Source organism: Hemiscyllium ocellatum, chromosome 33 (assembly GCF_020745735.1).
Source record: "Hemiscyllium ocellatum isolate sHemOce1 chromosome 33, sHemOce1.pat.X.cur, whole genome shotgun sequence".
Lineage (NCBI taxonomy): Eukaryota > Metazoa > Chordata > Chondrichthyes > Orectolobiformes > Hemiscylliidae > Hemiscyllium > Hemiscyllium ocellatum.
In genome coordinates, this window is record NC_083433.1 from 16,676,531 (window position 1) to 16,690,823 (window position 14,293).

General features: G+C 45.9%; 1 protein-coding gene across 4 annotated transcripts in view; it reads left to right on the forward strand.

Annotated features, from left to right (window-relative positions):
* LOC132831317 (interleukin-2 receptor subunit beta-like) overlaps positions 1-13,141 on the forward strand; it is a 117,131-nt gene extending 103,990 nt beyond the window's left edge. For 3 of the 4 annotated variants that reach the window (XM_060849386.1, XM_060849388.1, XM_060849389.1), the window contains 2 exons: positions 614-704; positions 9,714-13,141. In XM_060849386.1, the coding sequence (XP_060705369.1) occupies positions 614-704; positions 9,714-10,598 (976 nt within the window). In that variant the 3' untranslated portion in view covers positions 10,599-13,141. The remainder of the gene's footprint in view (positions 1-613; positions 705-9,713) is intronic. The other variant, XM_060849390.1, reaches the window with a different exon arrangement.
* Positions 13,142-14,293: the final 1,152 nt, after the last annotated feature.

Consider the following 14,293-nt stretch of genomic DNA (forward strand, 5'->3'; position numbering starts at 1 on the left):
ACTGCTGCTTATTGACCCAGGGATATTGCTAGGCAAAAATGAGGACTGCAGATGCTGGAGATTAGCGTCATGTTTAGAGTGGTGCTGGAAAAGCACAGCAGGTCAGGCAGCATCCGAGGAGCAGGATTCCTGATGAAGGGCTCCTCCTCGAAACGTCGATTTTCCTGCTCCTTGGACGCTGCCTGACCTGCTGTGCTTTTGCAGCGCCACTCTAATCTTGACTCTAATCTCCAGCATCTGCAGTCCTCGCTTTCGCCCAGTTGATTTTAACTTTACTGAGAATGTTCTTGCAGGGATGCCTATTGCTGTCTGCTACCTACCATGCTAATCCGGAAGGGAACCAAGGGTTGTGGGGAAAGGGCAGGAAAGTGGAGTTGGGGATTATCAGACCAGCCATGATCTCACTGAATGGCAGAGGATGGGCTGAATGGCCTACTGCTGCTCCTATGCCTTATGGGACAGTAATTTATAGGTTCCTGAACTGCCCACACCAAAACGGCATTCACATCATTGAAAAGCCCCCAGGGACCCCTTCGACCCCAGTTCGAGAGGCACGGGCTTTGCCATTCCTCCTTCCATGGTTTTCTAACTGAGAGCTTTGTTTGTCCCGAAGGTACAATGTGAAGAAACTCCATTGGCTGTCGATACCAGATCCAGGCAAGTTCTTTTACGAGCTGAATGCAACATACGGAGGCAATTTTCAGGTACGTCGGTGTTTCTGGCATAATATCATCGCCTCATTTTCTTTTCCACTGCAGAAATGTAGAAAATGTACAACCATTTAACCACATCCGGTCTCTGCCAATGAGGGCAGAGCAGTCCAGCCTTGTTGTGGTTCTGTTCGCCGAGCTGGAAGTTTTTGTTGCAAACGTTTCGTCCCCTGGCTAGGCGACATCATCAGTGCTCTGGAGCCTCCTGCGAAGCCTCCGTTCTGCTTGGCTGTTTCCCTGGCTTGTGGATTATTGACTGGTGGTCTGTACCTGACACATTGTGGAAGGATTTGATTCTTTCGGCATTCGTGTAGGAACCGGAGTTGTTCATATGTGGCGCTTAGGCGGTTAGCGCAGGATTCCCATTTCCTGGCTTGTCTCAGCGTCTCTCGCCCGTAAGTGTTCAAGGTTTGTGCGAAGATTTGTAGCTCGGGTGCTCGTTACTGTGGCTTCGCAGGAGGCTCCAGAGCACTGATGATGTCGCCTAGCCAGGGGACGAAACGTTTGCAACAAAAACTTCCAGCTCGGCGAACAGAACCACAACAACGAGCACCCGAGCTACAAATCTTCGCACAAACCTTGAGCAGTCCAGCCTTATCCTGCTCTTCACCTGCAGTCTCCTGGGTTACAGCGCTCCAAGGACACACCTTTCTAAATGTGATGCGGTTATCTCCCTCTTCCACCCCTTCCAGGCACTGAGTTCCACAATATTCGGCACTAAATTAGCAACAGCAAGGACAGGCTATCCCGCCTTTATCACTGTAGTCTTTGTGGGTGCTTGCTGAGTACAGATTGACTGCCGTTGCTTCTGACACACATGCCCCGCCACAAGACACTGTCCAATTTAATACGTTCCTGCAAGAAACCTTCACAACTCCACTGGGGCAACTGCTGAACAAAGAGACCTTGGACTGCAGGCTCATAACTCCTTGAAAGTGGAGTCACAGATAGATAGGATAGTGAAGAAGGTGTTTGGTATGCTTGCCTTTAATGGTCAGAGCATTGAGTACAGGATTTGGGAGGTCATGTTGTGGCTGTACAGGATATTGGTTAGGCCACTTTTGGAATATTGCATGCAGTTCTGGTCTCCATCCTATCGGAAAGATGTTGTGAAACTTCAAGGGATCCAGAAAAGATTTACAAGGATGTTGCCAGGGTTGGAGGGTTTGAGCTACAGGGAGAGGCTGAACAGGCTGGGGCTGTTTTCCCTGGATCCTTGGAGGCTGAGGGGTGACCTTATAGAGGTTTATAAAATCATGAGAGGCATGGATAGGGTAAATAGACAAAGTCTTTTCCCTGGGGTAGGGGAGTCCAGAACTAGAGGGCATAGGTTTAAGGGGAGAAGGGAAAGATTCAAAAGGGAGTATGGCGCAAATGTTTCAGACAGAGTGCGGTGCGTGTATGGAATGAGCTGCCAGAGGAAGTGGTGGAGACTGGGACAATTACAGCATTTAAAAGGCATCTGGATGGGTATATGATTAGGAAGGGTTTAGAGGGATATGGGCCGGGTGCTGGCAGGTGAGACTAGATTGGGATATCTGGTCGGCATGGACGAGTTGGACCGAAGGGTCTGTTTCTGTACTGTACATCTCTATGACTCTATGACTCTCCAAATATTGTCCGTCTCCTTTCCATATTCGTAAGATGCTGTTCCTTTGACTCACCACTGCAGATATCACTGAGCAGTCTTTGTGAAGACTGTGGCGGCCAGTTAAATGCAGCACATGGAGTGTCATCCTGGATAGTGTCCCCAAACAGACTGTGTTTAAGAGAGAGATCAAAGGATATTTCTTCTCTCAGTGGTCTGTAAATCTGTGCACCGTAGACCGCTGTCGAGGCTGGGTCATTAAGTACAGTCAAGGCTGAGGCAAACCCATTTTAATACATTGAAGGAATCAAGAGGGATGAGCAACAGGCAGAAAGTGGAGTTTACAGATGATCAGGTCAAGCATGATCAAATCAAATGGAGGAGCAGACTAGATGGGCCAAATGGCCTCAGGTTGCTCCTATCTTATGATCTTATTGAAACCACCTCTATAACATTTTTCGCAAGTTTCCAATCACACCCCCACCTGCAAAGCTATCTCTCCAAGGCCTGAGACAGCTCCTTCCCTTCTGTTGAAATATGTTAGTCGAGTCATTATTCATAGTATCACAAGGTGCTGGTTTATTGTATGTTCCCAAACCAAATATGCATCATAACCCATATCACAGCCGTGCAAGATAAATTCCACCATGACAGCATTGCATAGGTGTTCCGCTGTTAAATGTAATAAAAGTGGGGCAACTCTCCTAAACTCAGGGCACTTCAAAATGCTTTACAACCTTTGACGCGTTTCTGAAGAATAGTCACAGCATCATACAGCACAGAAATAGACCCTTCCATCCAACTCGCCCAAACCGAAAGACATCCCAATCTGACCTATGCCGTTTAGCAGCATTTGGCCCGTATCCCTCGATTCATATACCCATCCAGAAGCCTTTTAAATACTGTAAATGTACCAGCCTCCACCAGTTCCTCTGGCTGCTTGTTCCATGTACACCCTACCCTCTGTGTGAAAAAGTTACCCCTCAGCTCCCTTTTAAATCTTTCCCCTCTCACCTTAAACCTATTACTTGATATTTTGCAAAGTTAAAAATCACACAACACCAGGTTATAGTCTAACCAACTGATGAAGGAGCAGCGCTCCGAAAGCTTGTGCTTCCAATTAAACCTGTTGGACTCTAACCTGGTGTTGTGTGATTTTTAACTTTGTACACCCCAGCCCAACACCGGCATCTCCAAACTTTGATAGTTTACACCACCCTCGCTGTCTGTTGCCTTTGCTCTTACTCGCCCTCCGTCTACAACATCAATCACTGTCCTAATGTAGAGAAACACAGCAATTTGCACACAGCAAGCTCCCACAGAAAGCAATGTGAAAATAATCAGAATTGGCATGGTGCAGAAAGAGGCCATTCGGCCCATTTTGCCTGTACTGCTTCTATGATCCAGTGCCAGTCACCTGCCTTTATCCTCATACCTTGCTCACCATTTCTATCCAAACAACCATCCATTGCCCCTCTTCAATGCTTCAGTGAAACGTATCTCCACCACACTTCCAGGCAATGCTTCCCATAGTGAGTGAAAAAGCTTTTCTCTCACATCACCCTTAACTCGTTTTCACATCTCTTTAAAGTTCTGCTCTCTCATTCTTGTGTCTTTCATGAATGGTTTTGTAGTGACATCAGTTAAGAGGTAAGTCAGCCAGGGTATCCATTCTGCTTCAAGTCATGTCGTTCACACGCACATGAATGAGCAGACATTTCATTTAGAGAGCTCAAGTTCCTAAAAAGCCTGCACTGGGATGTCAGCCCGGAAAATGGGCTCAAGACACTGGTTTAGGGCCTCGAACTCATAAACCCCAGATCAGTGTCATGTCCTACTTCTGAACCAAGGCTAAGAAATGTCACAGGGCCATCAGGCTAGAGTGAGGGGGTAGGAAGTGATCTCTTGCTTCGGTTGAGTTGGTTAACATTGGGTTTTGTCCCTTAGAAGAAGCCTGTAGTAGAATGTCGAATAAAGACACAACCGAAATATCGCTGTGACCTTTGAATATGAGTCTGCTGACTGAACAGCGTCTTGAGTCATTGTAAAACCGTGAGACGTTAGTAAGTTAAAAACCACATGAGTTGCACATAGGAAATATCAGTTTGATGGCTTATAGGTGAAGCATAGCTTCACAATGTTAATAAGTAGGGTTTTTTTTTCCTTCTTTGTGGTTCGATTTTAAATCTATGCCAAGTCACGTGCATGCCTGTGGACTCAGGTCTCTTTCATAAAACAATTAAAAAAGACAGACCTGACCCTAAAATTTGATCGCCTTTCACAGTCTGGTTAATTAGTCCAACAATGAAGACATCCATCATTCAGGTCTTTTACAGATTGGGAAATGAAACCTAAAACACTCACTTTCCTGCCTATTTCTTATCCTTGGACGACTGTCTATGTGGAGCACATTCTCCCCGTGTCTGCGTGGGTTTCTTCTAGGTGCTCCGGATTCATCCCACAGTCCGAAGATGTGCAGGTCAGATGAATGGGCCTTGGGAAATTGCCCACAGGCTAGGTGTGTTAGTCAGAGGGAAATGGGTCTGGGTGGGTTACTCTTTCGAGGGTCAATGTGGACTTGTTGGGCCGAAGGACCTGTTTCCACACTGTAGGGAATCTAATTTAATCCTCCTCCTTGCCATCACTGGCAGTCCACATCAGTGGCATCCCCCCCGAGACTCTGGGTTAGCTTCTCTCTCTCTCTCTCTCTCTCTCTCTTAGCTGAAAGGCGGAAAACCACAAACACTTCTGGAACATTTAGCTTTCAACCAAAGTGAAATTTCTTTGTGAAATGGTGCGGCAGTTATAAGCAAGCAGAGTTCATTCTGCCTGACAGCCCTGTCCTCATCAAAGGGATTACCTTCCATAAGGGACATGGGATTCAGAGGGAGGGACATGGGATTCAGATGGAGGGGCATGGGATTTAGAGGGAGGGACATGGGATTCAGATGGAGGGACATGGGATTTAGAGGGAGGGACATGGGATTCAGAGGGAGGGACATGGGATTTAGATGGGGGGACATGGGATTTAAATGGAGGGACATGGGATTCAGATGGAGGGACATGGGATTTAGATGGAGGGACATGGGATTCAGAGGGAGGGACATGGGATTTAGATGGAGGGACATGGGATTCAGATGGAGGGGCATGGGATTCAGATGGAGAGGCATGGGATTCAGAGGGAGGGACATGAGATTCAGAGGGAGGGACATGGGATTTAGATGGAGGGGCATGGTATTCAGAGGGAGGGATATGGGATTTAAATGGAGGGACATGGGATTCAGATGGAGGGACATGGGATTCAGATGGAGGGGCATGGGATTCAGATGGAGAGGCATGGGATTCAGAGGGAGGGACATGAGATTCAGAGGGAGGGACATGGGATTTAGATGGAGGGGCATGGTATTCAGAGGGAGGGACATTGGATTTAAATGGAGGGACATGGGATTCAGATGGAGGGACATGGGATTCAGATGGAGAGACATGGGATTTAGATGAAGGGACATGGGATTCAGATGGAGAGATATGGGATTCAGATGGAGGGGCATGGGATTCAGATGGAAGGGCAAGGGAATCAGATGGATAGTCCTGATGAAGGGCTCCGGCTTGAAACATCGAATTTCCTGTTCCTTGGATGCTGCCTGACTGCTGTGCTTTACCTAGCAACACATTTTCAATCAGATGGAGAGACATGGGATTCAGATGGAGGGACATGGAATTCAGAGGGAGGGACATGGGATTTAGATGGAGGGACATGGGATTAAAATGGAGGGACATGGGATTTAGATGGAGGGACATGGAATTCAGATGGAGAGGCATGGGATTCAGATGGAGAGACATGGGATTTAGATGGAGGGGCATGGGATTCAGAGGGAGGGACATGGGATTTAGATGGAGGGGCATGGGATTCAGATGGAGGGGCAAGGGAATCAGATGGATAGTCCTGATGAAGGGCTCCGGCTTGAAACATCGAATTTCCTGTTCCTTGGATGCTGCCTGACTGCTGTGCTTTAACTAGCAACACATTTTCAATCAGATGGAGAGACATGGGATTCAGAGGGAGGGACATGGGATTCAGATGGAGGGACATGGGATTCAGAGGGAGGGACATGGGATTTAGATGGAGGGACATGGGATTAAAATGGAGGGACATGGGATTTAGATGGAGGGACATGGAATTCAGATGGAGAGGCATGGGATTCAGATGGAGAGACATGGGATTTAGATGGAGGGGCATGGGATTCAGAGGGAGGGACATGGGATTTAGATGGAGGGGCATGGGATTTAGATGGAGGGACATGGGATTCAGAGGGAGGGACATGGGATTTAGATGGAGGGGCATGGGATTCTGAGGGAGGGACATGGGATTTAGATGGAGGGGCATGGGATTTAGATGGAGGGACATGGGATTCAGAGGGAGGGACAAGGGATTCAGATGGAGGGACATGGGATTCAGATGGAGAGACATGGGATTTAGATTGAGGGACATGGGATTTAGATGGAGGGGCATGGGATTCAGAGGGAGGGACATGGGATTCAGAGGGAGGGACATGGGATTCCGATGGAGGGACATGGGATTCAAATGGAGGGGCATGGGATTCAGAAGGAGGGACATGGGATTCAGATGAAGAGACTTGGGATTCAGATGAAGAAACTTGGGATTCAGATGAAGAGAAATGGGATTTAGATGGAGGGACATGGGATTCAGAGGGAGGGACATGGGATTCAGAGGGAGGGACTTGGGATTTAGATGGAGGGACATGGGATTCAGAGGGAGGGACATGGGATTCAGAGGGAGGGACTTGGGATTTAGAAGGAGGGACATGGGATTTAGATGGAGGGACATGGGATTCAGAGGGAGGGACATGGGATTCAGATGGAGGGACATGGGATTTAGATGGAGAGACATGGGATTTAAATGGAGGGACATAGGATTCAGATGGAGAAACTTGGGATTCAAATTGAGGGACATGGGATTCGGGTGGAGAGACATGGGTTTCAAATGGAGGGACATGGGTTTCAGAGGAAGGACCACAGGATTTAGATCAAAGGATATGGGTTTTAAATGAGAGTCATCCTTTCAGATTAAGGGGCATGAGGTTTGGATGGAACGGCATGAGTCAGGACTATAGGGACCTGTTTTGAGAAGGTTTGTGGCTCAGGTTGAGGTTCTGGATGTAGGTTTGCTCACTGAGCTGTTGGGACATGTTCCGATGAACTTCCTTGTTCACTTACTGCCCCATTCGCAGACCCAAGCACTAGGAAGAGAAAGGGAGGGATTGGGTGGCATGCACTGTCAGAACATGGGAACAGGAGTTGTCCATTCAGCCCCTCAAGTTTGTCCTGCCATTCAATGCGATCTGATTATGTGGCTGAACTCCACATTTGTACCTTTGGCCTGTATCCCTGAATGCCTTTGCTTAACCAAGAAAATCTATTCGAGATTTAACATTAACAACCGATCTGGCATCCACTGCCATTTGTGGAAGAATTGGGGTTTTTTTCACATTGCCATGATATTTTTAGCGAACTCCTTAAATACTTTCCATTCTCCCCTCTCCCTGCCTCAGGCTAGTTCAGAACTTCTAGATCATTCCCTTTTTAGTCCAGCCTGGTGTGCACACAGCAGACACAGAGTTAACAAGTGGGCTAAGCAGCAGAGCACAATTCTAATGTCCGAAAGCACTTCTGCAGGTTACAGGTGATGAATAAAACAGAAGCCCTAGATTGCTGGGAGAAAGGTTGACCTGAAATTGTTGCTCCTTGCATCAATGTTTGATGCTAAAGATTATCAAGGGATGTAAGGGTACTGTATGAAGATGTTGAAGCCTTTCGGTTCAACTTGAGCAAGTTCAATGGACTGAATTTCCTATTTCCTATGTTCCTAGGACCTGGGATTTGTTTCCTGGCCTTTATATTTTGTTTTACTTCGGCCTAATTACAGAAACGGTCGGAAGCCAGTGCTGACTGTTGTCTGCATCAGGACCTTAACTCTATGTCTCTACCATACTGGAGGCATCTAATGCATGGCATCATCAGATTAAGCCAGTGTTTCAGCAATTACTCTTTTAGTTCACACCACCATCACTCTCAGGAATAATCGTCGAAAATGCTCTAATGCACTCAGGATGTGAGGGTGTCTTCTTTGGAAAGAAAATCAAAGTAATTGAGCCTGCTATTAATTCTGCATACGTGGATGGGTTTTGAGTGAGTTAACATCAGGCCTAATCTGAAATGGAAACATCGGATTCAAGAGCAGAAGTTCTGTCCCTCAGGGTGTGTGGTGGTGCATTAGCATCGTTAATGATTTAATATTCCAGAGACCCAAGGTAATGAGGTAATTCTAAGGGGTCACTGGTTCAAATCCCACCATTTCAGATGGTGGAAATTTGAATTAATGTAAATCTGGAATCCTTACAGTGAGGAAGCAGGCCATTCAGCCTATCAAGTCCACACCAACCCTCCAAACAATATCCCCACCCAGACCACCCTGTTACCCTATAATTCTGCATTTTTTTTAGATTAGATTCCCTACAGTGTGGAAACAGGTCCTTCAGCCCAACCAGTCCACACCGGCCCTCCGAAGAGTAACCCACCCAGGCCCATTTCCCTCTAACTAATGCACCTAACACTATGGGCAATTTAGCATGGCCAATTCACCTAACCTGCACATCTTTGGACTGTGGGATGAAACCAGAGCACCTCAGCCAACGGGGGAATGTGCAAATTCCACATAGAGGGTGGAATCCAACCCAGGTCCCTCACCCTGTGAGGCAGCAGTGCTAACTACCTAGCCACCGTGCCACCTATTAAGGATACCCCTTAAGGGTAAGATCACATTTGGAGTACTGCATACAACCCTGATTAGAGGGATGTGCCGATTACAGGCAAAAGAGAATAGTTCAGTTTGGGAACTCTAGTCAACATGGCAAGTTGGGCCGAAGGGTTTGTATCTATGCTGTACGACCCTATGACTCCATTGGTGACACTTTCAATTGTGGTGACAAACCCTTCTCGTTCACTAATGTCCTTTCAGGAAGAAAATCTCCCAGCTTTAACTGGCCTGGCCTACACATGACTCCAGGCCTACAACAGTGCAGTTGACTTTTAACTGCCCTGTGAATGGCACTAGCAAACCACTCAGCTCAAGGGCAATTAGTGATGGGCAATAAGTGTTGGCTAGACTAGCAATGCCCACATCCCAAAATGATGCTTCTGCCCAAAGGGTTTCGCAACATCGGTTGCCATAGTACCATAGTGACTACAATTTTAAAAGTACCTAATTGGCTGTAAAGCATTTTGGAATGTCTCAAGGTCATGAAAGATGCAATATAACCATGAAGCATCTCTTTCGTTTACTCCTTACCCATATCTTCACCTCTCTTGGGCTTAAAATGTGTTTTTTTTAATCCCAGCAGAAATGGCTTGGGTCAACGATGCCGGCTTCATTCAACAGCACCGAGGACCTGGGGACGGAAATCTCTTCTGTTGAGGTTTCAGACATAAAAGATTCGGAATCCTTCATCAAGCAGGATTACGTCTCGGACAGCAGTGGATTCAAGAGTATCGGGAATTCATCTCAGTCCAGCTTTGCGAACCAAGGCTACTTCTGGTTTAGATATCCCAGCACTTACGAAGTGGATTCTTGTAAAGTCTACTTCAGCTATGACCGCAGCAGCCTTCGATCGGGGAGTGAGGGGAGTGGGTCATATCTCCAGAAGAAAGGGTCTTCTCTGACCTTGTCCAATGATTCTCTGTATGATAGCAGCCAGCAGTATTCACCCTGCAGTGTCTTTATAACAGATCCAGATCAGGAGTATGTCTCAACTCAAGTTAAAGCCGGCCAAAGGACCTTGACTGATGAAGAAATGGATGGTTCACCAAGAGGACTTGAGGACCCTGGCATAGTAACATCCTCAGGCGAGTTGGGCTACCTTGGACAATTGCTAAGAGATGACAGTCCACCCAGAGGGAGCCAAGAGGGTCTCAATCCATTCAGCCAGATGCACCTCTTTGAAAATTTGCATTACCCCTTTGTTTCTGTGGAGGATGTAGCACTTACAGCGATAGAGGAAAATATCAGCAAATGTAGTTCTGATGGCTTTACGTTTGATGAGAGTCAAATGGAATCTCCACCAATCAACACAGAAAATACACTGAGTGCACAGTGTCCTCAAGATGGGTTGAGACAAGAAAGCACCAGTATTTTTAAGAGCACATCTCTAAATCTAGGACAGTCTAGTGATGTATATCTTTCACTTAAGGAAGTTCAAAGTAAGTACAGTAACCAGTCAATTTAGGATAGATTTCAATAAGGATTTGATGGCTTAAATATTTGCACTATTGTGCCTGGATGTGCTATTAGCATGATCCTCATTCCAAAAGATAACTAAATATCTATTTATCTTCATTGTTGTGTCCTTGGGAATCATTTATGTCCATCACAAAGATGGATCATAATATCTCATGCAAGACTGCAATGGTCCCCAGGATTCACGAGACTGCATCAATGTGTGATTTGAACTCAGCACCTTCTGATCAAAATGCTGAGCCAGAGCTGCCGCGAAGCCGGTGTCGCTGCGCGATTTGGATGTTTTGAAAGGGCAGACTTTGTTCACGTTTAGCTGAAGACTGACGCAACAGCAGCCCACCACAGCTCTTTCAGACTTGGTGAAAGTGAGGACTGCCGATCAGTGTCCGAAAGGTGTGGTGCTAGAAAAGCACAGCCGGTCAGGCAGCATCCGAGGAGCAGGAGAGTTGCTGTTTTGAGCATAAGCTCTTCATCAGGAATGCTGGGATTGGTGAGGTATCTGTGTCCCAGAGATGTTCCCTGAAACGTCTCCTCAATGTAGAGGAGACTGAAATCAAGAGCAATGGACACAGCAGATGAGGTGTTTGGACAAGAGCAATGGACACAATAGTGTGTCTGTTGCTCTCAATGTGGCCTCCTCTACACTGGGGAGACAGCACGCCAACTTGCAGAATGTTTCAGGGAACATCTTTGAGACACACACGTCAAACAACCCGACTGCCCTGTGGCCAACCACTTCGACACCCCCTCCTGCTCCGCCAAGGACATGCAAGTCCTGGGCCTCCTCCACTGCCAAATCCTAGCCACCCGACAACTGGAGGAAGAACATCAAATCTTCCTCCTTGGGACCCTCCAACCACACGGCATCAATGTCGATTTCGCTAGCTTCCTCATTTCCCCTGCCCCCACATTATCCCAGATCCAACCCTCCAACTTGGCACCACCCTCTTGAACTGTCCTACCTGTCCATCTTCCTTTCCATCTATCCAGTCCACCTCCTCACCGATCTACCACCATTACATCCCCCCACCTGCATCAACTATCACATTCTTAGCTACGTTAACCCTAGCCCCAACCACCCCATCCCATTTATCTCTTAGTTCCACACACACACACACACACACACACACACACACACACACACACACACACACACGCCTGATGAAGAGCTTATGCTCGAAACATCAACTGTCCTGCTCTTGGGATGCTGCCTGGCTGGCTGTGCTTTTCCAGCACCACTCTTCTTGAGTGAGTTCTTTCTGAATCCCACCATCCAAACACATGACCTGTACTACGCAGGAGGTCAGATGTAGGAGAACAATGCCAGCTACACACCATTTGGAAGAATGTTGTTGCTCCTTCACTAGAACTCCCTGCTTAACAGCGCCCTGTACACCAAATGGACTGCAAGAAAGCAGCACACTACCACCCTCTCGAGGGACAATTTGGTGTGGGCTCAGCCAGCAGTGCCCACATCCCATGAATGAATGACAAAGAAAAGACCTAATGGAAGAAAGAACTTGCGTTTTACACAGCATTTAGATTTGCATACACCCACATCCCATGAACAAAATGACAGCAGGATGTTAGCTCGTCATGAAGGTGGGAGGAGGATCAACAGAGGCTGATGTAGATCCCACTTGACAGCATCAGAATAAAGCCTGGGATGGCAAGCGAACCTAGAAGAGGATAAATGAGCAGGCCTTTTGTCATTAATAAGCTCCATGTTTAGGGTCTGTTTTCTAAGGCTTGTTAGCTGAGACTGAAAAGGAAAGGTCAAGGAGGTCCCAGATTTCTTTTTTTGACTTTTTGTGGGTTCATCACATTTTGGTACAACTGCCCCACGGATTCAAGGGAAGAAGAAAATCCATTTTGTAGTCCATTGACTGGTCATTTCCTGCTGCTGGAAAGCGTTGTACCTACATACTCTGATGCTTAGCTTAAAGTTTGAGCTGATGGGCGTGCCAATACCTTCCTCTCATGAACAACGGCCATTTTGACAATGGCAGAGGAACCTTGAGAACTGAACTGAATCATCACAGAAAGGAAGGAAGGAATAAAAATGCCCTCTCAACCAATTCTCATAGAACATTTTGAATATATTTACAATTAATATAGGATTTGCTAATAAGGTAGCATTAGATGCATTATTTAAAATTAATTTCTCTTTAATTGAGTGCCAATTATATTTGCCAAAATTGTACATCACAACTTGTTTCAAATATTTCCATCTCTATGATTCTATGACTTTATAATTTGTTTCAAATATTACCTGTCAGTTCTCAGAATCAGGAATAGTGATGATACAAATCATTCACCTCATATAAAATCAGACAAAGACTGGAAGGAAGATGGAATATTCCTTTGTTATGGGTAGCAAACCCTCATGAGCACTCTTCAGCCGTGGAATTTCAATCTAACTCAACATAAAAAGCAAATGATTTGGAGTTGCCGGTGTTGAGGTGTACAAAGGGAAACATTTGTGGTGAATGTTCAATTCTTATTGAACATAAATTTATTGTTTGTTTTTCTGTGTTCAATGTATAGAACTTAAATATATTTTAATAAAATGTGTATTGACGTTTGGTATCAGCTGGCATACAGTCATAGAGTCATAATATCCGAACTCCAGTGCTCTCTGGAGCTCAAGAAATGTGTTGTAAGGAAGAGTACCTTCAGTGAACTTGCAAACTTATGGCTGCTATGTAGCAGAGATGTGACTGACCAGCTCCATTTCATATTGCTGTTCATGTGGTCAGGTATGTGAGAGGAGACAAGGGGCTGGGGGTGAGGGGGTGAAGAGGTTTCACATTTATTCACATGCTGGGCTTAAATACCAACGAGCTTCTTACAATCACTTTCAGAATCTCAGATTTCCCCAGAGCTCAAGAAGTAATGCCTTTGCTTGTGTTTGTAACACAGAACACTCCCACTGACAACAGTGGCTGTGATGGCGACCACATAATCTGCACATTACCAACTGGCTAGAGTTTGAATACTGACCTCCACACCATGAGAACTCCTCTGCTCTGTGAAATGATGCCAAGAGCTGATTCGTATCCACTTGCGAAGGGAGTTTAAGGGTGCTTTTTTAAGGATTCCCTGTGACCCTTACTCATCAAGAACCTATCTATCTCTGTCTTAACTACTATTATGACATAGGGTAAACCCCTCTGCTAATTTAAACCCGATGCACAGACAAGTTCACCTCGTGCCATAATCTGTTCAATTGTGGGAGGCAAAGAACTATCCCAGAGGTCACTACTTAAAGGAAAAATTAACAATTTTATTCTTTCAATCCAATAAAGAACATTACACCACTATTTACAACTCATTTCTCTTAAATCTATTTTTACCTCCCCACTCTACAATAGTGGTCCAATAAAAACCCCAATTAAGATTTACAAAAAAAATTCAAATTTCAAAATCAGCCAGCTGTCGAATCTTCTCCAGTATCTTCCTCTGTAGATTTTCCTCTGTCATCTTTTCTTCAGTATTCTACTTCTCAGGTCCCTCACATGAACAGGTACCCTTCAGAGAGCAATTCGGCTAGCACTCTATACTTGTTGGTTTTCATGGCAGTTCTCCCCCTAACTGTTCAAAATGTCCGGTTTTATACCCTGAAATATTGGATACTTTCATTGGTTTGATGTTGTCAAAATACCAAACACAAATTTGATTGGA